Source organism: Heterocephalus glaber, unplaced genomic scaffold, assembly GCF_053883595.1.
Source record: "Heterocephalus glaber isolate CG9 unplaced genomic scaffold, H.glaber_assembly_v1.0 deba00001737, whole genome shotgun sequence".
NCBI lineage: Eukaryota > Metazoa > Chordata > Mammalia > Rodentia > Bathyergidae > Heterocephalus > Heterocephalus glaber.
In genome coordinates, this window is record NW_028258445.1 from 2,519,756 (window position 1) to 2,546,755 (window position 27,000).

Genomic DNA, 27,000 nt, shown 5'->3' on the forward strand with positions numbered 1-27,000 from the left:
CTGAGAACTACAATTTGAAATTGGCTTAAAAATGAAAGATTTCGGACACACTTTTATCTTTTCAATGCTTTTTAGATTACAAAAAGCCCCATTCTATGCCATAAGTGATCTGGATTAAGTGTTCATTGGTGCAAGTATTCAAAGAGCCACAAACAGGGCTGTTGCCACCATAGGTCCTCATTTGTGTTACTCTATTCTCTTGCTTCTTGTTGCTATTATTTTTACATTCCCTGAATAACCCCTCATGAACGTACTCTTCTACTGTGACTTGCAGACCTTCCTGTTACTTTATACTCTATCTATGTACTCAATGACTCTGCTGGTTATTAAATATTCTAGTTAAGGCAGTACTCATGAAGAGGTCATGAGACAGAGATTATTTTCATTTTTAAAGTAGCTCCTGAAGAAAACCCCAGATGCACAAGAAATAATATGAAGAATAATATCACATTAAATTTAAAAATGTCTGCACAACAAAGGAAATCACCAGCGGAGTGAAAAGACAACATTCAGACTGGGGAAAAGACTGCCAGCTGCTCCTCAGACAAAGGACTACTATCTAGAATATATAAAGAACTCAACACTTAGACCCCTAAAATTTAAAGACCCAATTTAAAAACATGGACATATGAAGTAAACGGACACTTTTCAGATGAAGAAGCACAAACAGCCAATATAAACATGAGAAAATGTTCCGCATGACTGGCCATTCGAGAGATGCAGATGAAAACAACACTGAGATTCCACCTCACCCCACAAAGAATGGCTGCTATCAAGAAATCAACCAACAACAAATGCTGGCAGGGCTGTGGGGAAAGAGGAACCCTGCTCCATTGTTGGTGGGAGCAGACTGGTGCAACCACTGTGGAAGTCAGTATGGAGATTCCTCAAAGAACTAGGACTAGAGGTCCCATTTGACCCAGCTATTCCCCCTTTAGGTCTCTTCCTGCGAAAGTGAAAGACATAATACCACAAACCATCATAACCTATGCAGCAGTATACTCATATTTAGAGCAGCACAATTCATAATAGCTGAAGCTTGGAAACAGCTTGTATGTCCATCAGCAGATGAATGGGTAAATAAAATGTCATATTTATACACAATGGAGTACTACTCTTCCATAAGGAATAAATTTGAGTCTTTTGTAGGAAAACAGATGCTTAAGAAAGTAACTCAGACATGTAAGCCTAAATATCGCAATTTCTTAGATGACAAACTCTATATATAAATAAAGTATAAAATAAAAGACAGATAATAGGAAGAGAGAGACAGAAGTGAAACCTATTGTAACCCAGCATGGACAATGTATCTAAAAGGGCACCTTGATTTAGTATGACTGTCTCATGTATTTCATATGTTTGGGCCTGTTAGTCTGGTTGCTAGTCTATATATATGATAATTAAGTTTATAAGGACTTGTAAGATAAATAAATGACTCACGCTCATTTATAAAAGGGGCGATAGAGGGAAGGGAAAAAAAGAATTGAGGTGTGTCCATGCACTGACTCCCTACAGTGAATGTAATTAGCATGTACCGCAAACATGGACCAATTAGAATAAAGATGTAAAAATTAAAAAGGCTCAAACAAGGTTGGGCAAGGTGAAAAAAGCTGCCTCTTTTTTTTCTCCTTTTCTTTTTTTTTTGCTAACAAGAGTTTCATAGAGAACTCAGTGGGTTCCATCCGTAAGTCACAGTCCTTCCGCACACAGCATGCAAAGTCACAGCCCAAATGACCCCACTGGCGGCCTCACTGCGGGTGGGCAAAGCAGAGCATGGCATGGGTTGCTGTGCTGCTCACCAGCTGGGCGCCAGCTCTCCTGACTGGGACAGAGAGGTATCGTCAGAGCTGGAGCGGACAGGGGAGGGGACAGGACACAGCCAGCAGGGCAAGAAAGGAGGACAACAAAGTCATGGGAATTTTTATTCAGCATTTCAGTAATTAAAGTAAATGTAAACTTCACTGATTAGCACACAGAATTTACGAATTCAAAGAGCCAAAAGCAAAAAAGCTCTATCACCTCTAAACTAGTGATTAAATTTGCACCTTGAATCAAAAATGAGAAATAATATTGTATTTGTAGTCACAATAATTGCATAAAAATTGACTATAACTGAAACATTTTCCCAACAGCAATTCATTTCCTATACACTCCTAGAGACTGTTATTTGTTGAAACTTAAATCGATCTTTTATTCTACTAATTAGCTTTTGGGGGAGTGGTTTTTAAAACTAGTCACTGGTGCCTAACCCCAGTGCCTGGTAATGAGCATATGCTTTGATAAATGGGTGTATGTTTTAAAATGAGGGAATTAATTCATTAAGTATATTCCCCAAAACATTTGCAAACCCCCACTAAAACACAAAAAAATCAAACATTACTGAGGAAAATCTATAGCGTTTTTAATCAAAATTAAGAATATTTTACATTATTTCTTTAAAAAACCAGGTTTATGACTCGTCTGAAATAGCCAAGTGCTATTTGTCATAACTCCGTACCGAAGGCGAGTCCCCAGTTACTACACAGAAAACTGCATTTGTCTTGAGGCTGACCCGGCCCTGCAGTTTCCAGGAAGTCCACTCCAAGGACTGCTTGTGTTTAGGTGCAGAAGTTTCCCACGGTGGTCTGAAAGTGTGTGTGGAAATGGGAAAGCTTGAATACAGACATCTGAAAGGAGTCTCCCAATAAACAGGGTCTGATCTCAGGAAGACAAGCATCACGAAGCAGCTCAGCCAGGGCCGTCCCGGGTCGCCGTGAGAGGCGCTTGTGCGAGCGCTGGACACTCGGGAAAGCGGAGCAGAGGGCAGCACTGCAGGGTCGGGTCTTGTGGCACTGGCCGTCTCGCCCTCGCCATCGCTGTCGCAGCTAGGGAAGTGCATGGCAGAATAAGCCCCGGCCTGCCTGTGCCCTGTCTCTGCTCCTGTCATAGCCCCGCGGGGTTTAAGGGCTCAGAACCCCGGTCTTGTGTGTAAAGTGGCTGAGGAAAATGGGAGACCAACAGGAAGCCCTGAAGACTGAGCCTGCAGAGGCGTAGGGGTGCCCTGTATAAATGACACTGCGCTCAAATTAGACCCGGGAGCATTCCCAGCTGGCTTTCTAGTTGAACTTCGGTACTATGGTATTTAACGGAACGACACGGACTTTGAACAGCACTGCATGTATCTCCTTCTGATACATACTGAGGGGCTCTATCATGGCCTGAATCCAATCCAGTAACTGTCTCTTCATGTATGAAGTTCACATTCTTAATCCTTCCAGTACATTCCCATGAAACAACATAAAAGAAAGCCTACCCTTCCAAAAGAAAGTGTTACTGTTCGTTAACATATCCTCTGCCTGGACTGATACATTCTGTATAATAATGTGCCCACAGTTATTAAAATGTAAGGTGTACTTTGATACTGCCTGCCTTGACTGTTCTCACTCACAGAATGGGAGTGGCCACAGGAGGCGACGGACATGTTAATCAGCTTTGTTACTCTCATTACATGTCTGCATGCATCAAAACACCAGTTTGGACGTGTCCCACATGCACAATTTTTATTTGCCAATTATACCTCAGTAAAGATAGGGGGGAAAGAGCTTATGTTATTAAATAGGGTTGAAAAGTCATTCTGGAACCATAAATTCTGGTTGCAGAAAAAAATATATGTGATGAATATGTACAGGTTCCACTGTGTAGAAATACAGACTGTAGAAGACAATTCACTTACACACACGTATTCATATATATAACGTTTATAGAGACAACCTGGTAAGGTGCTGAGTGTAATGAAATGGGGGAGAGGGAGGGGGAGGGAGGGAGAGAGAGAGAGGGAGGGAGGGAGGGGAGGAAGGGAGGGAGAGAAAGAGGGAGAGCACTCTGTCAGGCCTCTTCCTAGAGCCCCAGGAAGACGGAGGGGAGCTGGCCTGGTGAGGCAGGAAGACAGTGATGGCCCAGTGCGAACTCCTGCCTGTACTCTGGAGAGAAAGCGTCTCTCTAGATAAGACGAAGGTTCCCTTGGGCGTTAACACTGGTCAGGACACCTCCAGGCCAAGAGCTGTGCATGGTCCATGTCCACAGGAGCAGGGAGCCCACTGAGGGCCGGTGAGCTGGGACCCTGACACTCAGGACAGCTGAGGAACTGAAACCTGAGAGGCTGGGTGCCCCGGGGAAAGCAGCCATGGACTAAAACTCTCCAGGACTCTCCAGTAGAAGGCCAGCCACAGAAAATTTCAACACAGCAACTCACTACTCCTCCAGGATTCTACAGTGAATGGCAAGTAGATGGAGATCTGCAACCGAACCGAGGTCTTAGTGCCAAGAAGGAACAATAGCATCTTCCAAATTCTACCTTTTCCTCTGACCACAAACCTCTTTGACCGCAGTGCCTCCCAAGGGAGTCTGGAGAGAAGACGGAGCTCCCTTCTGCTGGATCTGAAGAATAATGACATTACTTTCCACACTGCTTCCTCTTTGATGGGCAAGGAGGCAAAACGGCGAGTACAGACGCTGGAAGAGCTCGGTTTCCTACGCCGTGACCCTCTCAGTCCTGCCGGGTACGTTTCGTATTGCTCGTTTCCACGAGTGTTTCGTGCTGGTGTCTGCCCAGCATCAAGCCCTCACTGCACTTTCTCACACAGGAAGGAGAAACACTGCCAGGCCCCTCGCTCTGGAGAAAGGGACTTCAGCAGGACACTCTCCTCAAGGACAGCAGCAGTGTCCAGGGAGGGTCTGGGGCTCAGACTTTGACTTCTCTCTGGGCGCTCACCGGCCGTGTGAAGACTTCTCTGACACATCAATTCAACAATATGCTTCTCTATTTTTCTAATTCTCAAAATCGCAGAATGCAAGGAAATAAAGAACCTTAATTCCTACCTTGATTTGGAGGGTGTGCTTCAGATCATAAAAAGCAAACCAATAAACACAACAGAAACACCTGATGCGAAGCCAGGATCCGCCTTCTCACCCGGGGCCAGGTCCTTCCGAAACTCGGGCTCACTAGCAGGCAGCTGAGGGCTTCATATGTGGACATCCAGGTCCCCCAAATTATTTCAAATCTTAGTGAGTTTATCAGCGAACAAAATGTTCCTCCCTCTGCCTTTCAAGCTAATGAGAGGATCATTCTGTGGAAAAAGTCCTGACCCTAACCGTTACCATATTAATTTGTTTATTAATTCTGGGTAGTTTCTGGGCATGAAAATCAAAATAGTTTCCATTTTTAACACACACTACACTAGATTCTATTTCATTATTTACCTTGTGATACACTGGGGGCTGCATGCAGGGCCTCACCTGTGCCAGGCAAGTGCTCCACCGAGCTCCACCCACCCACGCGGATTCTGCGAGTACTAAGCAGGGCACCAGGAGGCCAGAGCCGAGGCTCCGGCTCTTCAGCTCCCTACATGGGATTCTGCAGGTAACATCTTATAAAGTAAAAACTGAGCTAAAAAGTCCTCTTGTAGTTCAAACGCCTAACACTCAACTGAGATTACGACAAGGAAAGGACTGCCAAACTCTCAGGCAGTTTTATATTATGAAGTGCTGTTGACACAGGCAGGCTTATTTCTGAGAACAGTATGGGAATGTACATGAACTTCCACCTTCAAAAATAAACAAGGAAAACATGCACTATCTGCTTAACTTGTTTTAATAAAGTGAATATTAAGAGCATGCATGGAATTTTTAACAATAAATACAAATTGAGGGCAAGAAGTGGTATGAAAGCATAATGTAGGACTGATGCCATGCACAGAACCTCAGCACAGTGGCAATAATGCTTCTCCCACAGTCGGCAGGACAAGTAGCAGACAAGTCAGACACAGCACAGCTGGACAGGGGATGGTCAGAGCAGCACAGGGACAGCAACAGGACCCAGAAGGGAAGGAGTGGATGGGCCTAGAGGCGCTTCAAGGGGACATGGCAGTGAGTGGGTGGTGGTTCGTTTTGGGATAACAAAAATGATTTAAATTTGACTGTGGTCATGGTGGTGTAACGTAGGCAATGTGCTAAAATCTACTGAATCTTAAACACTTTAAGTTTGTAAATTGTAAACAGGCAAATTTTAGTCCAATAAAGCCATTATTAAAAAAATGAAGTACTGGCACTAGTTGCACAGAATGTATAAAGGAGAATGAATAACGGCAAACAACAATGAAGTTATTACTAATTCTAGAGGGACAGAGTGACAAAGACATTTAGACTGATATGCTATGTGGATCGCAAAGGACTACTTTCTTTTTTAGTACTGGGAATGGAACCCTGGGCCTCGGGCAAGCCAGGCCAGCATGTTACCTCAGAGCTACACCCCCAGCCTCAGGCTGCTGTTATTCAAGGGCAGCTGCGTGTCTTTCCAAGAAAAGATATGGGAAAGAGAAAAGCTGAAAACCTCTGATTCTAAAGTAAAATGAAAAATCCCAGCTATGCTGAGCAGCTATTTAAGGACGGCATTAAACATTTTGTCAACATTGTTCCATGTAGTGTAACAAACCCATAAAGTAGGTACTATCAGTTTTCCTTAAGCGGGTGAGATTTGGAAAGTTAGGCAACCTAAAAGACACATAACCAGTATATAGTAGTGTTTGTATATTTTAACCACAATGTTTAATTCATGATTATCAAATTCAACTTGACATATTAATTTCAAAACTGGAAGATCAATATATGCTTTCTAACAGTCAGAATGTTTCCATATTCGAGTTACAGACAAGAAAGTTAAAAAAATGAGTAAGACAAAAACTGTTCTGATATCTCTAGACATTCTAAAGCCAATGATTACATCATTTGCTTTTGTAAGGCTGGTGCTCCAACACTACACTGTGCCCATTAAAGATAAGCTCAACAGCAAATGAAAAGAATAAACTCGTGAATGAAAAAGTACGGGCTGCTGTAGGTAAACCTACAGATAAACCTGTAGTAAGCAAATGTGTATTTTTTACAAAAGGGAAAATGATTATCAGCCTTCTGCAGCACCACAAACTGCAGTATTTATCAACACAATAATCACATCACTATCAAATTTATGTCTCACGTGCCAAATTTTTGATCCATTTACCTCCAATCGTCTAGTAAAAGAGAAGGCAGCTAATCAACACTCTGCAGCACTTTAGACTCGAAAAGACCTTCCGGGGTCTATTCAATTGTTGGCAAATGATTAGTTTTCAGTTTTGGTTGTTCAATTCAAGTTTTTTGTGTTTTGTTTTGTTTGTTTGTTTTGCATTGGTGAGGATTAAGCTCAGGACCTTTCACATGCTGAGACTAAATCTCAGTCCTTGTTTTTACTACTTTTTGATCCTATTAGTTTTTTTAAGTTTTTGAGTCCATTTTTAGACTTGGAAACATATTCCAGGGAAGTTAAAAAAGACTAAAATTAAAATCAGTAATTTGATCCAATGATTAGTTTAGCTGGGGCTGGTGCAAAGACAGCAGACATGATTAACCAAGCACTTGGATGATTTTTTTAAATTTACATAAGTCCTAACTTTCCTTTTTTAAAAATTGATGGTTGATTTTTCTTATCATGTAGAAACTATGGCTTTTTAAAAGGACCATCTAAATATTAAAAGGAAATCTGCAAAATAAGATGTAAATAGATTTAAAAGTTTCTTTCACTTTTTCACATCTCTTATTGTACAGATCAGAGGTGGGCAACCAGCCAGTGGGACGAGCCTAGCCTGCCGTTCTGCATGTTTGTTCCTTCTGGTCATATTAGGCAGTTGCATTTCAGTGGCTGCACGGACCGTGTATAAGGCCTCGATTCTGACTTAGTCCCCAGCACCTACAAACGCTTGCTGTCTGGCCTGCTAAGAGCAAGTTCACTAGCTCTGCCTGCAGACAGTTTTGGCTTTTCTTAAAAAGAGGATTTTAAAGCAGTTGTGAATGGTTATATGTTGGTAAGAGTATAAGTAGATACCGAGTTTACAACGAAGCATTTTTGGCTCTTAACCATTAAGAATTTTCTGTCTGGAATCTGTTACTTTAGATTTTATTTGTCATTAAATGTTTGGCACCCTGTCTCATGCAGGAATGATGGCCATTTCCTACTAAACCAGAAAAGTATTATAAAAAAATTTTACAAACATCCATTTCGATGATTTTTCAGATGAAAATAAAAAGAAGATAAAGGTGCCTCGTACTTATTGAGACAAGAAAAATATTTTCTCGTGTATTCAGTTTCTCATAAGAGTTCAAATCGAAAGTATCTGGAAGCAATGCTACTTTGAGCTACCCTGGAGTGGAAGGCAGCACGGCCAGGAGGAATCAGAGCCACTCAGCAGCATTTTCCGATTGAACCCTGCGCCTCTCCTTCACGACGCCCCACCATGCGTCTGCGCTGTGGGGAGCACAGGGTCACCTGGGAAAGTTTATCACCCCTCCAGGGTTGGGCTCGGAACCCCGTTAATGCAGCAACCTGAACCTCGTTCCCCATCTCCGATGCTAACCTGCACCTAAGCCAGTTGGAATCCCCCAAAGTAATGCTGCACTCAAAAAAGAAAAAAAACCTAGCACCTGCATTAGTGCCAACACTAGTTTAACCAACAGTATTTTCCTTGCAAGAGCATAATCCTTGCTGTAAATTTACTTTTAAAATACTCATATGACTTATTTTTATAAAAATTTTTTTTTCATGATGGGAGTTGTTATCACTCGAACAGCTTACAGCTTAAGAACCGTGTTCAAAGATAACGATTAGTTGGAATTTCAAGGTACTGGGGCTTTGATTAAAAATTAGTAAGTAACTGTTTAAGTAGAATGTGAAAATATTCTTTGGATGACCTGGCAGTTATGAATGAAACTTGTGCATTTTTAGCTTTTGGTCTCCTCTAGGAACATATGGCCAATATAAACTAATGTCTTGATGAATTATTTTTTAAAATTTTGTCTGACATATATGTGAAGCATATTTTTCATCTCTGTATTTACTGATTATCTAAACTGGTAATGGGTAGGACATATATTCTAAACCTGGTTAAACTACATAATGACTTTTAGTGGCCACTTCTACTGTGCGCTTTAAATTCTAAACATTGCAGTTGTCATTGCTATCCACCAGGGGACTTGGGAATTTCTATTTTTAAAGAAAAGAAAACATCCAATGAGGATGGAGCCCTCTACGTATGTTGGTTCCATAAATTCACAAAGGAAGAGGCTTAAAAATAATCCTGGACTTCAATGACACTGTTTAGAACCACATTCTTGGGGCGTGCCTTTTCCATTCCTGCCTACCAAGCTAAAAATCAAGAGGTTACTAAGCCTGAAAAGACCCAAATCTCACGGTAATCGCCAAGGCCCACGCTCTCTCGGATAAACGTCCCACTGCCAGGCACCGAGAGCTCCGCGTGACGTACGGCGGAGACCGTGGGTAGCAGAGACGCGGCGCCCGCCGGAAGAGGATGCCCCCGGTTTCCATGGGAACAGCGCGGCGGTGACCGGGCCCCGGGCCCCGGCCCCCCTTGCCAACAGCGGCCGCGCTCGGGGAGCCGCAGGCGCCCTCGGAGCCGCCCGGCCCGCCCCTGCCCAGTCCCCCCGGGCCCAACCCGCGGCCACTTACTTGATGTCCTCCCACGCCTCGGGGCCATAGTTGCGGATCACCAGCAGCTCCAGCGCGTGGTTCACGAAGCCGTACTGCGGGGAGCGAGCGTCAGCCGCTGTCCAGCCCCGCCCCGCGCCCCCCGCCCCCGGCCCGGCCCCGCCGCACTCACCATGCCGCCGGCCCGCAGCGTCCCGCGGCTCAGCAACCACGCAGCCTGCAGCGGCGACGCCCGCTCGGCCCGCTCCCGGCGCGGCCCGCCCTGATGGGCACCTCGCCCGGCCAATGGCCGCGCGAGCCGCAGGGGGCGGGCGCGGCGGTCCCGCTCGGAGCCAATCAGAGGCAGAGGAGAGGATCGGGGGTTGGCCCGCCCGCCCGCCCGCCCGGGGCCTGGGGACCAGGCGGTCGTTCGAGGCCGCGAGGGTGGGACGGGCCCGGGGATCCTCGGCCAGTCCTGCAGGGGCAGCTGCCCGCGCTGCACGCGCGCCGAGAGGTCCGCTCCGGAGCAGCGACCCCTGGAGCGGTGCGTGGGTGTGCGAGTGCGTGACTGCGCGTTGAGTGTGCGCGCGCGAGTGTGAGTGCAAGTGCGTTGCTGCGCGTGAGTGGTCCCGCGTGAGCACTTGCGACCCGGGGTCCCCACCGCGGCCAGCGCCTCTCACCCACCGCACCGTGCCCGCCGGGCCTGGCCGCGCCCGTCCGCGGAGCTGAAGCCAAGACCCAGCCAGCTCCATCTCGGCCCCTGCGCGGCCGGGGCACCGCGACCGCCAGCACCCGCCCCGGGCGCGTCCGCCGGGCCTGCACCTCCGGAGCCGCGCCGCAGTGTGCAGCCCGGACACCCGGACGCGGCTGCTGCTTCTCAGCCGGGACCGCGGGCGGGGCGGCCGGGCAGAAGCTCGGGCTGCAGGAAGGTGCCCAGGGAGAAAGGAGCGGGCGGCTGGTCCAAGCTCCCCACAAACACAGGGATAAGGAATGTCCGCTGTTGGGTGAACAAAAGTGGCCTGAGCAGAAACACCCCCGTTTCCGAAGGGTCACGGAGCGAGTCTCCAGTTGCACTGGAAGAGCGCACATCCTACTGATCGGCGTTGGGGTCAGCCGGCGGGACCCGCGTGTCCCGGCCTCTGCATCCTGATTCTGCGGAGATGTGGTCATTTCTAACGCGTGAAAAAGACCTGCGCTCCCTCATACAGCAGTGCCGCTGTGCTGCCTCGGCCTCCAATATGCGCTGGCGTCCTCCACCCGGTGCTGGCGCTACGGAGACGGCGGATGGACAGTGGGGAAAGCTCCTGGGCCACCTGAGCTCCTGCTGGTTTCTCTCCCCCTTTCTCGCTCTTGCGCTCTGCGTCTTCCTCTCCAGCTCAGACTCCTGCCCTCCCCCTGCCTTTCCCCAGGACTCCTAAGTTACTGTTACTCCCCTTTTCCCCAACACATGTTTACCGTGCCAAATAGTTTACACTGCTGTGTTTTCTGTCTTGTATTAACTGAATTTAAATCCGTTTCTGCTCAACAAATCATTGCTGACTTTCATTTGGCCTGCACGGTACCACAAACAAAAACTGGGGCCTGCAGGGACAGTAGGGCTCCTGCTAGCCATGCTTCTACACGTGCCCTGCCCGTTGCCAACACTGCTGACCAAGAGCATAGAACTAAGATCATAAGGATTCGTATCGTAGATCATGCTGCGTTCTTGTGAGACAAGCTTTCTTTTCTGTGTGTCCTAAACTGAGAATAGATTAGAGAAAAAGGAGGCTATGGATCAGGCAGTCCTAAAGTCAACACTATTAGAAGATCACTCTAATGAATGAAGAACAAATAAAAACAAGGCAATATGCAGGTTTCAGAAATGTCAGCTCAAAAAGACTCACATTTTCAACAAATACTAAATCAGTTGGGTAAATTAAGTATCAAGAGTGTTATGACCATTGTTTCTAAGGATTTTCCAGTCAGTATGATAATAATAAATCCTAGATTAGGGACACAAAAGAGTATATTGTGAGGTATTCCCACTCCTGTGCTTGCATTTTTCAAAACTCTGGTTAAAGTTATGCTTCCTTTTTTCTTGTAATGGAATCCGGACTTCAATTATGGATCATTGTGTGGAGCAAATTGTTCTTTCATTTCAACAATTCTTTATACAATGATTTGATTTCAATTTCTATTTCTTTAATCTGTACAGTTCAGAGCCCAATCTCATTTCTGCATGAAGCCTCTGGTTCTACTATTGCATAGATGCACAACAATCATACCTTCTGTCATAAATTTTGTTGTTCTTCTGCATCAAATTCTTTAAATGCTTACCTTGCCACGAGAGTTATAACAAAATATAGTCTTATATATGTATATATTATATATATACCTTTACTTATAGAGTTGATACATTTATATGTAAATGAAAATTAAAAGTGAATGAGGATGATGCTTCCTATTGATGTTACAATGATTTAAAGCATTAAGTTAAAGCAACTAATCATCTATATATTCAAAGTATATGGAATTAAATAAAACTTTAATTTCTAAGAAAGATTTATGAAGACTAGATGGAGCTGTAATGTTATTCTTGTAGACTCAAATTGTTTAATATAAAAACAGAGTGTGCTTAGTTGAGACTTTTACATGGCTGGAAGAAACTACTTTGGGCACTCAGCTGAACATTCTATATCAAAAACTCTGTGTGTGTGTGTGTGTGTGTGTGTGTGTGTGTGTGTGTGTCTATTATTTCTGTGGGGTGCTAAAGATGAAACCCAGGAACTCATGCACGTTAGAGCATTGCTCTACCACTGAGCTGCAACCCCACTCTAGAAAATCTCTTAAATGTACCAAACCATTTGAGAAATCATGAAAAACTAAAGTGATAATTAATTTCTGTTCTCAAAAATCCTGGAGGATTTTAAGATTTTCATCAAATTAAGCAAAATACATTTTATAGTCTCCTGCTTGTACTCAGATGCTAACATTTGAACTATGTGTGTCTAGTTCAGAAGCAGCCCATAACCCTAAGAGCCCTGGGTCTGATTAAAATATTGCTCTTTTGCAATCTATGCTCAATCACATACTGAGCAGTTATAGATACGCAAGAAAATAGGAAAAAATGGGAGTTGCTGATTTGGCTAGTTCTTCTTTTACCTTTCCTTGGGTGAAAGAACAAAGCTATGGGAATAGTAGAGTGCAGTGGTTGATTGTATAGATTCTATAGGCTGTTTGGTTTTTGCCATTTTATAGTGATGTGATGTTGGCAAAGTTAATTTCTTTGAACAGCAGTTTTCTCAGTTGAAAAACAGAGAAATCTTGCCTATGAAAATGAGAGCTAGGCATATTCCAATATTCTACTGACTACGTGGGTAAGAGTATGCAAATATATATTTCTCTCTAATGAGAATCTACTTGTGTAAGATTTTAATTTTTCGCTATTCCTCATCAACATAGGCCCATCAAGCTAGATTCCTGGACTGAGAAAGTAGCTCAGTGATAGAAAATTTAAAATGCTACCTACTCTCATGTTGATTGTGGGTAACAAATATTTTAATACAAATATGATGCTTAAAACAGTGAGTGGTCACACATTAAATGCTCAGAAATTGTGGTCTAGTACTGTTTTTGTGGTTATTGCCATTGTGATATTTTCGGAATCAACCAGTAATGTGAGTGAATTCCTTTTGTCCACGTCATAAGAGTGCAGTATGTTCACTGGCAGCAGATGCATAATGAAAAGAGTTGAAATAGGAGAATAGGGGCTTGACTCTGTCCCCTAGTCGCTTGGCTGGCAGTCAACTCCACTGGACCTGGGATGTCCTGTCTGTGTGGCAGTGGAGCCTTCCTTGCTCCCATTCCTCACACGAGGTGCTGTGAGCATCAGATGGCACAGCTTCCTGAAAGCCTCTCTTCTGCCACAGAGTCTAGAAAATCAGCAACAGAACGTGCCAAGGGCTCTAACGTTTGGCCAAGGGGACAAAGAGTCCAAACCGTCTGCTAAACACATCTGTGAATTCCCTGTGTTATGACTCGTATCTAGATGTCCATCGAGAGCATGCTGCACTCAGAGTTGGGGCTTTTGGAAGGTGATTGAATTATGGAGGCTGACAGCTGCCTTACTGTTAGGAGGTGGGGCCTGGTCGAAAGGCTGCCCCTGGGGCATGAGCTGCAAGGGTAAATCTCTCTCCAGCTCCTCCCTGCCCTGCTTCCAGCCTGCCAGGACCTGCGGAGCTTTCCCTCCACCGGGCCCTCTGCCATGCCATCCTGCCTTGGAGCCAGTGTGTTTTGCACTGAAAACATGAGCCAAAATAAATCCCTCCTCCTTTAAATTTTATGTCTTAGATATTGTGTCTCAGGGACAAGAAACGGACAGGCACCTTGTACTTTATAATCTGCAAGGCTATTTAGGGCTAAGTTTTTTTGGGAGTGAGTATATTTCAACTGATTCTAATAGCGTTAGAATCATTACCCTGGAACAAATACTGTCTCATACTTGAATCTTTCTGTATACATTATCTTTCTGGTTTTCTGTTAGGTAGATCCCATTCTGTGTGTTCTCCGGGTAAGTGTCTAATGCCTGATGGAGTGACAGGTTGGCATAGTAAGGGTCAGTGATTGATGCAGTGACCCACTGCAAAAGACTGACTCAAATCCCAGTGCTCTTTCCTTGTACATTTCTTTTCTTTTGAGTCTGGAACTGGATGTTTGCTTGTTACACCACCTAATAGGGTGGAAAGAAATCAGTAACTTGATAGCTGTGTAAATTGCAGGAATCCACACCATTGCGTTAAGCTTTCCTTCTCTGCAAACAAAGATATAAATAGTAACTGGTATACCTTGTGTGGTGTTTTCGGTAAACATCAAATGCCTTTAACATATGTGAAACCGTTTTATCGACAGTACAATTCAATACACATCTGGCTTGCTATGTTTGCTGTATGACTGTCTGAATTACATACATTTTAAGCACTCCTCAAATGAGAAAACACCACGAAGCAGAATGGTATTCATAGGACCACTGATCTTGAGCTCTGCTGTGGACAAATTACTGAACCTCTCTAAACACGCTTTTCCTCTTGTGAAAGTAAAGCAATTATGGAAATTAAATGTGGTGACATTTGTAAAGGACATAATTACAAAGCTTGACACATGGTAAATACTCATCAGATGTGACCCCTATAATCCATTTAAGCAATGTGGTCATAAAAGTATAAAAAGTGCCTTTTCACATGTACAGTGAGTTAAAACAAAGTGCTTGAATCCCATAGTAATATTATAAGAATATAAACCATGACTCTTAATGCCTCCTTTTATTATCCCACAGACAGAAGCCAAAGTCAATAGAATAAAGCAGCCCAGATGTGTTTCATTCTGTGATTCCAAGTGAATGAGAACTGGCCCATCCTAGGGTGTGTTTTTCTGTTGTATCCTCCAAAATAGTGTAATTCAGTTGAATGAACTATTCTTATGTCTTTCTTCTTTGTGCTATGTTACTTTCATTTTTATACTGGCCAAGCAATTAATAAAAATTTCACTAATAATTGACCGTAATTTCCAAACCTGAAGCTCAAATTTACTTTTGATCTGCTAGAAATAGTGGTGGTTTCTCCAGGCTGATTCTAGGCGAAGCTGATTTCAGTCAAGCTAAGGCTTTTCTCAAATGAAAAAAGAAATTGCATGGTAGATTAAACTGAGTTAAGGAATCCTGACTTTGCTTCGCATCTTTTTATTCTTCCTATCTATGCAGCATTAGGTTTGCTGTGGCACACAGAATAATTCCCCAACAAAGTATCCACATCCTAATCCCCAAAGCCATGAACGAGGCACCTTCAATGCTAAAGGGACTTTACAAATGTGAAGAAGTCAAGGATATTTATACGGGGAGATTGTCCTAAATTATCAGAACAAGCTTAGTTTTATCGCAAGGGCCTTACAAGAGGGAATCAGGAGTGTGGAAGTTAGGGAAGCAGAGGTTAGAATAATGGGAAGAGAGCCGATGAGCCAAGAAATACCGATGGCCTCAGGATGCTAGAAAAGGTAAGGAAGTAGAGTATCTCCTAAACTTTCCACAAGGACAGAAGGACTGCTCACACCTTGATTTTAGGATTGTCTGACCTCCAGTACTGTAGGGAAAAAATGGCCTCTAACTGTGGTAAGCGTCTCCATTTATGGTAGTTTGTTATAGCAGTAAAAGGATTCTAACAGTGTGCCAGTCATCTTTTCTGAGCCAAATTCTGAGGTCCCCTATGAACTGAATGTTCATATTCTTCTAAAGAGCATGTGTTGAAGCCCTAACCTCTGGTGTGATAGCATTTGGGGTTACTGGGCAGTAGTTTAATTTCGTTGGAGACACGAAGGTAGGACTCCAAGATGGGATCAGTGTCCTTATAGGAAAGAGAGATGAGGGCTTCCTATCCGCCATGTGGGGACACGTCGAGATGGCAGCAACCTGCAAGTCAGGAAGAGAATTGTCATCAAGATCTGAATCTGTCAGCACATGACCCTTACCATTGTGAGAAATAAATGCCCGTTTTGTAGGACATAAGTGTTTTGTATTTTGTGGTAGGACCGCAATCCAAGCTGAATAAGACAGATCCATAAGTTACATTTCTGTTCATCTTTCAGAGACATCAATAATAGGAGAAAGCCTCCCTCGAACTCCCGCACACACCCTCTTGCTGTATACACCCATCTCTTTTATTCTCCCATCGGCCATGTTGAATTTCCCTAAGAAAATTACCATACTCATGTAGCTCATGTAAAAGAGAGGACTCCCCTGTCACTATCGGTCATAGCCTTTTTTGAAAGTAGGTATGTCTTCCCAGGATTTTCAGGGAATTTGTTGGTCTCTACATCACAGTTCTGAGTTGCAAGTAACAGAAACCAGCTGTGTCTGACTTACTAAAATAAGAACCAAAAACATATAAACTTCAGGTAATTCACAAAACCATGAGGAAGACTGAAAAGATGGTGAGAGAAGCTTACACTAGGTGCAGATTCTACTCATTCCTTGGAAATGATGGAAAAGATAAAGGGTTTGGGTCAGTTGTGACACAAGAATGAAGATTTGAGGGCTTTTTCAAGAAGATAGCAGTATTTAACAGTTGTTTAATTGGAAAGTTACAAAGTGTCTTTGTTCTTTGGGTTGGTAGGTTTATTACAGAGGGAAAAAAAAGTTTTTTCCTACCCGCCTCCTCACCTAGAAAACCATCTTCAACCATCATTACATTTCTTGGTCTGTTTCCCAAAATTAATTATTTTCACTATATTTGACCATTGAGAATGAGGAGAGGGAAGTAGCTCGTCTGGTGAGTTAAGAAATAGGATTGAGATAAAAGTGATGAAGGAGCTAGCTAGAAGGCTGGGAACGAGAAGGGGAATGCCATATGTAACTACTCATTCCTGGGGATGGGAAAACGATTCGGAGATGACTCACATTTCAGTGACATGCCTGTGAATGAAAATCAAACTGTTCTTTTCCTTGCATTGCACTAAAGGTTATCAATTATACAACTGAATATAAAGCAGTAAGATCACGATAATTCATTGATTGGGTTTTTTAGGTCACACCTCCACCATTCCACTTCAGTTTATGGCTCAGCTACTCTTCGTGGGCACAGGATCTTGTTGAGAACTCTTTACTTTTGTTTCCAGAAAGAGCCCTCTGGTGAATAGTCTGGCATTTTAGGGTTTATATCTTCTGCTCTAGCCTCATATCAAACCCTAGTTATCATTGCTTTCACCTAAAAAGCCTAGTAGAGATTAGAATAAATAAGATTGAAAGAATCCTCGGAAGCTTGATGCTCCCCTACCTCCCTAAACATGCCTGTGGTCCAGGAAGCAGATGGCCCTGGATTGGCATGCTTTTCAGCTGTCCATATAGAGAAATGTCAGCAGTCAACCAAGTTTGCCATCCAGTAGCACTGGTACATCTACTTTAACCCTTTGAGAGTGACTGAGGTAGGTTCCTGGGATTGAAATCGCTTAAACACAGAGAATTTGTTTAAAATGCAGACTCCTGTGACATCATTGTGCTATTTTAATTGCTCCACTGGATGAGGTGATTTTTGGAAATCTGTAACTTTGACGGTTATCCATCTTTTTCCAGTGATTTTCCAGCAGATGGCCCACATACAGAGGCTTACTGTCTGGTTTTCAGGTACTTCTGTCTCTTTTCTCTTTATCTCAAGCCTGAAAAGTGAACATTACCCACTACACAAGGAACTTCCTGTGAAAACATACAAGAAATTCCTAAGTGAGTTGCATCAGCGATGAGAGGATTCTGTACAGACCTTTTCCAGCTCTGGCGGTAATGAGCTTCTCTTAGCAACTACTTGGCTGTTCTGCTTTTCATGCAAACCTCCTCCTGGAAAGAAGTCTTGCTCAGTGTACACTTGGAAGAAAGAGAGGCAACAAGACTACAGGCAATGTTTCTCCAGAACCAGGTTAGATTCTTCCTCAAACAGATGGGAGGGAGGAGCAAGGGAGGCCTGCAGTACCTTCTCAGCCCATCTTCCAGCAAATGAGAGGTGGAACCGCTTTTCTACTCCTGACAGAAAGAAACAATTCTCTACTTTTCCAAAGGATGCCAGTCTTCTTTGTTCCTGTGTGTCCTTTCAGGGCTGTCTCATCTCCCTTACCTGCAAACAACCCAGGCGTGGAAGAGGGAGTGTGTTTTCTGCTTTCAACTCAGGCATGCTTCCTATTTCTTTGCAGGGTTCCAAGCTGTGGCCCAGTGGGAGGGGCAAACGATGCCACAAGCCAGGAAGTACATCAATGGCTTTCCTGATATGGGACAGGGAAGAAGCAGCTTCAGATTCCTCTCATGGGCACTTAGATGTGTTGCCACATTAAGGTTCTTCCCTCACTGTCTCTTATTCTTAGAGCTACAGGTGGGTCTGGACAGAACCTGTGATCCAGTGACTGTGTGAAACTCTGGGGCAATGGGTAGCACAAAGTACAGAACATTGCCTGGCGATGGCCGAGCCCACAATATTCATGGCAGGGCTTTCGACGCCCACCCAAGCCACTCCCATTTCTTCCTACTACCATTTAGCATGAGGTAAACCGTATCACTTAGTTCAGGTTAGCAGAATGTGAAAAGAAGGGACATGTGTTACCTCCAGATGTTAAAAAAAAATTCAGAATTCAGCAGAAGTGATCAAGGACACCACCTTGACCTTGAAGGGATTCAGCTCAGATTTAGCCCACTGGCTGAGGGATAATCACCTTAGATTTTCTAATCGCAAGCTAAGGTAGAGTCTGTACAGTTGCTAATGCAGTTTGCGGTACCTGGAATCCTGCTTTTGGCCAAGTGGAAAGACCAACAGAGAAGCTGATAGCTTGGTCTGGTTTGTCCCTGAGGGTTCCTGTGCTGGAGGCTGGGTCTTCAGCGTGGTGACTTGGGTCCTTTAAGAGGAGGAATCAACTAGGACATCTTTGAGATACTAGAGGCCCTTTCTTGGGAAAAGCTTAAGGTGTTCTCTTGGGATCCTGAGAGTTTTGAGAAAGGGTTGTTAAAAAAAGAGCAAGACTGCCGTCACCAAGATCTTTGACTTCCTATTTTTTGTGATCTCCTAATTCCACACAGGTTCTCACTATCAACCACGGGGCCCTCAGCGGAGTTTAAGCACGGTGTCAGCTTCCAAGACCATGAACTAACTATAAACCTCTTCTTTTTTCTTTTTTTGGTACCAGGGATTGAACTCGGGTCCTTGCGCTTGCGCAGCAGGCAGCGAAACCACTGAGCTAAATCCCCAGCCCAAAGCTCTTCTTTATAGGGTTAGTCTGCCTCAAATATTTTGTTATGGTAATGAAAAATAGACTTAGAAAATTGATGCCAAGTAGTGGAGTTGTACTATAACTATTCCTGAAAATATGGAGGCAGCTTTGGGAGTAGGTATTGGGCAAAGATTAGAAGAATTTGAAGGAACAGGTGAAAAAAAGTTAGAATACTTTATAATCAGCCATTTCCCATGGACTCAACCTCAAACCCTATTAACCTGATCCTCACCCCTCACCCTCTTCCAGAAAGCCAGGTTTCTGTCAGCATTCATGCTCACTGCAGGACCTTCCAATAAATGTGAAGGGTCTGACATTTTGTAAGCTAGCAAAGTAAACTGCAGCAAGTTCATAGCTGCTCATGGAAGACACAAGACTCTTGGGGAAGTAACAAAGCATTAAATCACAATAATAGCATCACACAGAGGGTATCAGTGCGACCTTGCACTGACCCTTAGTCCCCAGTTTCCACAGGGCAATGTGAAGAGAACAGGTGACAACTGCAGTCCATCACAGAGTGGACTACACATTAGGACAAGACCCTGAGTTTAGGGACACATGGCCTTTGTGATGGGCAGTAAGCAAGTCTGCCTTTTGTCTTGTGGGAGACATTATCTTCTAAAGGTGCTTGCTACAAGAACATTTTTGAAAAGATAATGCAGAACAAAGATGGTGCCTAGTTATTTTTCTCACAAAATTAATGGAAAATTATCTTCCAACCGAGTATAAAGGAGACAAATTGACCTCTAAGCTTGTTTGACTAACAAGGATATGCCTAAGACAGACTTATTTTTAAATTCAGTTTTGTTAAACTTTGATTTTTGTGTGATTTGGAAGACCTCATGGGTTTTGTTGGAAGTAAAATCTTCACGTATGTAAAGATACGTGCCTGGCTCTCTCTGTCCTTGTTGAACAGCGACATTCTGAGGAGGGATTTTGGAAGCAGTGATCCGTAAGCACCAGTTGGCCGACAGAATAGTTGCTGGCCTTGTTGGTCTGCCCTGTACTTTGGATGTTTTTTTCCCGTCTGCAGTGGCGAGATCTACATCAGAATGAATGTATTTGCATAACTTGGAACAATCTTTTTACTTGGTTCAATGGTTCATTTTTCTTTTTAAACAGAACTCATTTTAAATTTTAAGAGGATTTTATTTAAACACTTTTATTATGGCATTTATGTAGCTGTGATATTGAACAAACCTCTGAGGCACAGAGTAGCATTTTGATAGACTTTGCAACTCTGCCAGAAGTAGAATTCAAAATAAATGTGTTATTTAAAGCAATGGTAGAAGTAATAATAAAAGGAATATAATTAGTACCAAAAAGTTTTATGAGTCAGTTTCTTGTATATAGAGGACAAATTCAGAGAATTACTGAATTTAGAAAAGAATAAATATACATAGAGAAATGCAGATTTACAAAAAGCTAGAGAAAAATGTTGAGTTGTATTGTATCTTAAGTATTTGCTGAAAACTTTTATATGTTCAGCCCATGAATCATTCCAAACAGTAGGACCAAAACACTAGTGTCCTTGATCGCTCAAAAATAAAAAGTGGACTCATGAAGCAAAAGTCACAGACACCTGCCGGTTTTCTCATTATCTCCTCAGTTCCAGCATACTCATTATTTCCCCCTGTAGACGTTGCGCTCTTAGTTAAAATTTACTATTTTGCTCCCTCTGGACAGTAAGGTCCACGGTACCCACTGAAGCAGTCTAGGAATAGAGTTGAGAGTTATTGAAGCTCTGGAAGTGGATGTTTGGGATCTAAGGTCACAGGCACATTTTTGGAGGGGTGATGATCTATATCTTTTTGTGTCAATCTCAAAGTAATATGTACTCAATGAAAAAGGAAACCAATGGCTGATTGGATAAATTTCCCAAAGCAAAACATAATGATGATTCACTCAGACAGGTGAAGAAAACACTATAATTTCTATTTACATCATGCTCATTTGGAAAAGAAACTAAGCCATACTGATATGTAGTATGTTGAAAGTAAGTGTATCTATGCATATGTATGTGTGCATAGAGAGAGGAGAGGAGAGGAGAAGAGAGAACAGCTGTTAAAACACTTGACTTGTAGTGTGCAAGAACTTGAAAGGTTGGAGAGCACTGCTCTGTACCAAAGATTCATAGGGAATTTTCGATTTCTGGGTAGGAAGAGGTGAAAGAACAGTAAATTCTCAAGTACGAGTGTATTCTTATTCCTTTCCATTTTACAAGACACCATTCATTCAGGGGAGAGGGGCCTGGTCTTTAAACAGGGCCCAGTGCTTGGAATTGCCACAATGTTTCTAAGGACATTGAACTTTCCAGAGAGCTTCACTTTGGGGTTTTTATTCCAGGTGTGTGCTACTGAACACACTGGACTCTCCAGTTTCTGCAGCTGTATTTTGTTTTGCTTTGTTCTGTTTTAGTTTACTCTGAGGGTAACTTGTACTTCCTTCTCCCATAACAATGGGATTGGCACCATTTGAGAATAAGCAAGTATCTTAGGAAATCCTTTGGGATTTGTGCATTATGCGAAGTCATTTTCTGCCAAGCAATTTTCTTCTCAATTTAGGAGATTTCTTTACAATTTAATTTTATGACATTATATACCTTAAGAGATTAAAAAGCCCAAAAGTAAGGCACAACTTTTGCTAAAACTCCCTCTAGAATGTTTGAGATTAAGTCAGTTTTGGATGTGCCATTTAAATTTTGTCCTGATTTCTATCCCAATGCTTACGTCTGACATATTAATAGTCTATGAAACTGTTTGTTCTGATGGAAATGAATCTACACTTATTTTATAAAAGGAGTATATTCCTTTTGTTCACTTTTTAAAAATTAGAAATCTATACATTCATGAAGACCTTACTTTTTTCATTCAGTGCATTTAGGAAGAAATGGGCATAAATAAGAAGCAAAGGGGATAGTTTCAGTCAAAAAATGGAATTACGTGGATCAGTCTGATGTAGGTCTGACTAAAAGCAAAGCTGCTTTAAGAGACATATCGATGGCAGTAAAAGGTACAATGTTGAAATTGGCATAAAGTTAATACCATTGATTGTCATTAATATAATAAAAATTTTTTTAAATGGAGCATTTGATCAAAAATCTAAAAGCTAGGGGTGTAGCTCAGTGGAAGAATGTATGGTTAGCATGCGCGAGGCCCTGGGTTAAATCCCTAGTCCTCGGAGGGAAAATAAAATCTAGAAGCTGGCACACTAAGAGCAGAAGGAAATTGAACTTACACACTAAGAGCAGAATAGAAGACTGATTGCTCCCCACACTGGGAGCGCCTGGCTTTTGCAACTGGAGCCATCCTTCCCTTCTCAGGAGAGGTCGGTCGCCAAGACTTCCCAGGGCTTGAAGATAGCCTGACACGCGCTGTACATAGACCCTGTTTGAAAACGACATTCTAGTGTTCTCTTTTTGACAAGGCAGGCTGTCCCAGCTTTTACCCTGTGTGCAACCCAGTTCCGTGCTGTGTCTGCAGGGCTGCGTTTCTCTTCGAGGGCCATGGGAAGTCCTCTCTACAGGAGCTGCGGTGCACCTTTGTGAGAGCTCTCCTGGGAACTCCCATGTCCCGGCCCCACTCCTCACCCACCAAGGCGTTCTCCACTTAACTGTCCCAGGACCACTGCCAAAACAGCACGTTAGCACCAAAGCCCAGGACCGGACTGGGTGAAACAGACTTGGTTCTTACACAAAAGGAAGTCATTTGGATCCAGAACCAATGGCCCACGTGTGAGACGCTTCATCTCCGCTGAGAGGCGCTGTGGGGAGGCCCTGGAAACTTCAGGACGTGCGGCCTTGACAGATCTGCAGGCCCTGGGGAGGGAGGCGGGACTCCGCCTCTCTCTTCCTTTTTCTCTCTTGCTTCTGAGTGCGGTGCACTGTTTCCTCCCCACACTCCCACCAGGATGTGCAGCCGCCCCCGACACACACAGCAAGGCCTAAAATCACTAGGTCTACCTCGTCAGAGACCAAAACTTCCAGAAACATCAGCCAAAATAAACTCTTTTCTCTTTGTAAGTTGGCTCAGATAGTTGTGACATGATCTAGCAAGCTTCCGCAACAAAATATGTAACAGAAGGATTTGTCACTTCTTAATACTGATCCATACAGGTCAAACACATACACTTGGAACTACTGAAAGGCCGGGCATGGTGGTGCACACCTGCAATCCCAGCACTCGGGAGGCTGAGGCAGGAGGATCACAAGTTCCAGGACAGCCTGGGCTACATAGTGAGTTCAAGGCAAGCCTGAACTACACAGTGAGACTGTCTCAAACACAAAACAAACTACTGCAGTCATTTCGTATGTCCTTCTCTTTGGAACTGTAATAGTGAGTTGAATATATGTCAACTGAAAACAAAATAAAAGTTAAAAAAAAAATTACACAGCCTTAGACTTCACTGTGGCTTTGCATATTGGGCGATTTCTGGGTGAACTCCCAGAGCCCCGATCTGTTCTCAGTAGACTGCTCGTTTGCAAACCCGCTAAAGAGCAGCTGTTCCATCCTATGCCTTCTCACTGGAGCCTAGGACAGGCCTGGCAGGTCTGGCTTGATGTGACTGGCAATCTTAGGAGAAGGCATTGGAAGAGAGGTTGGTAAAGCACAAGCAACTCTTTCCCTCCCTATCAGGCAAAGGAAGAACTAATGGCTCTGAGACTGATGTGAAATTTCACTGCCAGATTCCCCAGCTCTCTGCTCCTACTGAGTACCAGTAAAATACCAGTACAGTAAAATAGCCAGGCACAGCATCAGGCACCTGTAATCCCAGCACCACCGAGGGAGGCAGAGGCAGGGACATCTCAAGGCCGAGTCCCCCCAAAACCACTTAGGGAGACTCTGAATCCAAGCAAAATATAAAAAGGGTTGGGGATATAGCTCACAGAACACCCCGGGTTTGACCTCCAGCATGGAAGGAAAGAAGGAGGGAGAGAGAGGGGGAGAGGTAGGGGGTGGGGGTGGAGAACAACCCAGGATCAGGCCTGAGTCATCTCCCGTGAGACACAGACACAGGCCCACATGCCATCTGTGCAAATGCATGGCCAGGCTTATTCACGCCGTTTTAGAAATTGCCTTTCAAAGACTTATCTGATCCTATCATTCTCTTCCTTTGAGGCTTGACATCTGTCTCGTTTTAAAACTGCTGGAGAAAGAGTAGAAATGAAACCAAGAGTCTGCTTGACTGCTTCTTTGATTTTCATTTTTCATAACTAACAGGCCTTTGGGGGGTATTCTAGGGAACCTGCCATGGATGACACAATTTCTCCACAAGAACACAATTGTTTGGTCAAGTTTATTTAGATAAAATGCCAAAATCATAGAAAAGATGCAGGAACGGTACAAGGAATTCCCATACAACTTTTTTGCCCAGAATATACACATTTCCCTCATTTGTTCTGTCTATATTTGTGTGTGGTTATACATCGTACACACAAAAAAGATGCTGTTTGTCATTTGTTCGTTTGTTTTGGCAGGCGCTGGGATCAAACCCCCCTACAAACACTAGGCAAGTGCTCAACCAGTGACCTGCCCTCCTAGCCCTGAAAAGTCCTTCCAAATACTCATTAATTTACTTCTAGATCATAATCTACTACTCAGTTGGAGTCTGCTTAAAAATGTATTTGATAAAGACAACATTCTATTGTAAGCATTCTTATGTCCTATATCTCCTATTAGTTTCCTTGTAATAAAGATTCCATTTCAGCAAAAAGGTATTTACATTTTTATTTTTCTCATATATATATTTTTTAACATCTTATCACTGTGAGAATGCAAATATATTTTCCCAAGGCGGTGGTACAACCAAATTACAAGGTGCGCTAATGAAACATATCTCATCTTTTAATACATGTAAGTGTCACTTAGTAGAGAGTAATCGTTGTAATATCTGCAACAGTACCCTGGGGAGTCTAGAGGTCAATTAGTAAGGACTATTGTTCCTGATGACATCATAGGCTAGCTTGGGACTAATGGAGACAGTTAAAGGAACTTTAAACTGAGCTACATCACAGAACTCCAAATTAGTCAGCACATGCACGGTTCTGCTAACGCTGACTTAAAAACACTAATATTCATCTTTCTCTCGCTTTTAAATTTGTTCTTTTAAAAATCAAATCATTTTCTAAACTGAACTCAGCACATTTAAAAAATTTCATTAAACATAAAAATTCGAACTTCAGGGCTGAAGCTGTAGCTCAGTGGTAGAGCACTCGGGCGGCCTGTGTGAAGCCCTCGGATCTGGACCCAGCAAGCCAAAAAAGGAAGTTCAAGCTCCAGAACAATGCTCAGAGATTTCTCCCACCGCCAGCGATCTCTTTAGAGGATATTATCCAGATATTTCAACTAAAAAGTTCACAGATGTCTATGTAGTCACACAAAATCTTGATTCCTAGTACCTATACATACCAATGTTCAGCACGAGTATTTAAGAAAAATGATCTACCAAAAAATGATAAAGCAAAAGTCTTTATTTTTCACTTCTGGAATTAGATTTTCTTCTTGGAAACCTACATGGCTCAGAATGGCAATAGAGAACATCTGCTAAAGGCATCCACATCATTCTATGTGTGTGTGTACATGTGCAGACACGCACAAAGGCTTCACTCTTGTGACTTAGGGTCATGCTTTAATACCATTTCACTCCTGGATAAATTAATTAGAATAGTATTGCATTTAAACATAGGCTATAAGCCTTTTTTATCCCCAATATTTTTAAAATTATGATACTTAAATGAATAATAATAACTAAACTGCTAATTTCAAGTGAAATGGGCTTTACCATGTGGAAAATAAAAAATAATAAATGTCAATCCAAAGAATATATTTATTTCATACATAATGTATAATGGAGAATAATTTTTTACTTTGAGAACTGAAATCATTCTTTGAAATTTACAGAAGTACTATTTCATACCATATTGCATCTAACCACTAATTGCTTATTTTCTAAAAACAAAAGAAGCAAAAATGACAAAAAGATGCAACAAAGAAAAAATAGCTCAGCCTGCTTGGTTACCTGTGCTAACAGTTAAATGAGGAAATACAATGAGCTGCAGAGTGAAGAGGCCGAAAGAACTCTCAGTACTAAGGACTGAGGTCTCCATGTCCAGGCTTCCTCCGGCAACGCTGCCACAGAGACACCTTAACAAGCACGCCCTGCACCCGGGCACAGGGCCGCCATGTCACTCTGCACGGCTGACTACGATGACCTGGAGTAAGCACAAGCTCTGAATTCTGAGTGCTGGCAGGAAGTGACTGTTAGAAAATAGAACTACAACCCCAACACTCACTTTCTGAGGTTTCTCTTAAACAGAAAAGCTGAAGTACCGAAGTGAATACATTTTTGTCATGTTAAATGGAAGGAAGAGTAGACTGTGAGTTCACTCCTAAAATTCTGAGGCTGTTCATGAGCCTTCTGCCATCCTAAAGTGCTTTCAGAGGTTCTGCACATTCTCAGGGAAGTGAGACCCCAGAGAGTAACGAACACGCGCATCACCTGCTAATCTATGCCTGATGCTTTGCCTAAAAAATTAGCACTGCCACTGTCAGCCTCTTTCCTTTGGAACCATGGTTTTGAATTTGTTCCTTGATGATAAGCATCCAGAAAATGGCAGATTCCTGGAATTTCGCTGGGAAAGTTGGGTGGAAGTTCCTCCCTGGATCGAGGGGTAAACACAAAGCCAGGGCAGTCTTTGAGTAATCTGAAAAGATCAAAATGAAAAGGTTAAATTCCATACTAACAGA

At 43.1% G+C, this 27,000-nt stretch overlaps 2 protein-coding genes and 1 long non-coding RNA gene across 10 annotated transcripts in view; 1 reads left to right on the top strand and 2 right to left on the bottom strand.

Annotated features, from left to right (window-relative positions):
• The window catches only part of Gucy1b1 (guanylate cyclase 1 soluble subunit beta 1), a 45,956-nt gene extending 36,185 nt beyond the window's left edge, over positions 1–9,771 (bottom strand). For 3 of the 5 annotated variants that reach the window (XM_013067006.3, XM_021247443.2, XM_021247442.2), the window contains exons 1-2: positions 9,681–9,771; positions 9,530–9,603 (exon numbers count right to left, since the gene is read on the bottom strand). In XM_013067006.3, the coding sequence (XP_012922460.1) occupies positions 9,530–9,557 (28 nt within the window). In that variant the 5' untranslated portion in view covers positions 9,558–9,603; positions 9,681–9,771. The remainder of the gene's footprint in view (positions 1–9,529; positions 9,604–9,680) is intronic. The other 2 variants (XM_013067007.3, XM_013067008.3) reach the window with 2 other exon arrangements.
• A 106-nt stretch (positions 9,772–9,877) lies between these two features.
• LOC147821427 (uncharacterized) lies at positions 9,878–11,019 on the top strand. Its single transcript, XR_015447004.1, has 2 exons — positions 9,878–10,031; positions 10,535–11,019. It is a non-coding gene; the product is annotated as an uncharacterized LOC147821427 (long non-coding RNA).
• Positions 11,020–24,535: 13,516 nt separating this feature from the next.
• Positions 24,536–27,000, bottom strand: part of Gucy1a1 (guanylate cyclase 1 soluble subunit alpha 1) — a 65,498-nt gene continuing 63,033 nt past the window's right edge. For all 4 annotated transcript variants that reach the window (XM_013067011.3, XM_004868550.4, XM_004868551.4 and 1 more), the window contains exon 9: positions 24,536–26,957. In XM_013067011.3, coding sequence (XP_012922465.1) covers positions 26,756–26,957 — 202 coding nt within the window. In that variant the 3' untranslated portion in view covers positions 24,536–26,755. The remainder of the gene's footprint in view (positions 26,958–27,000) is intronic.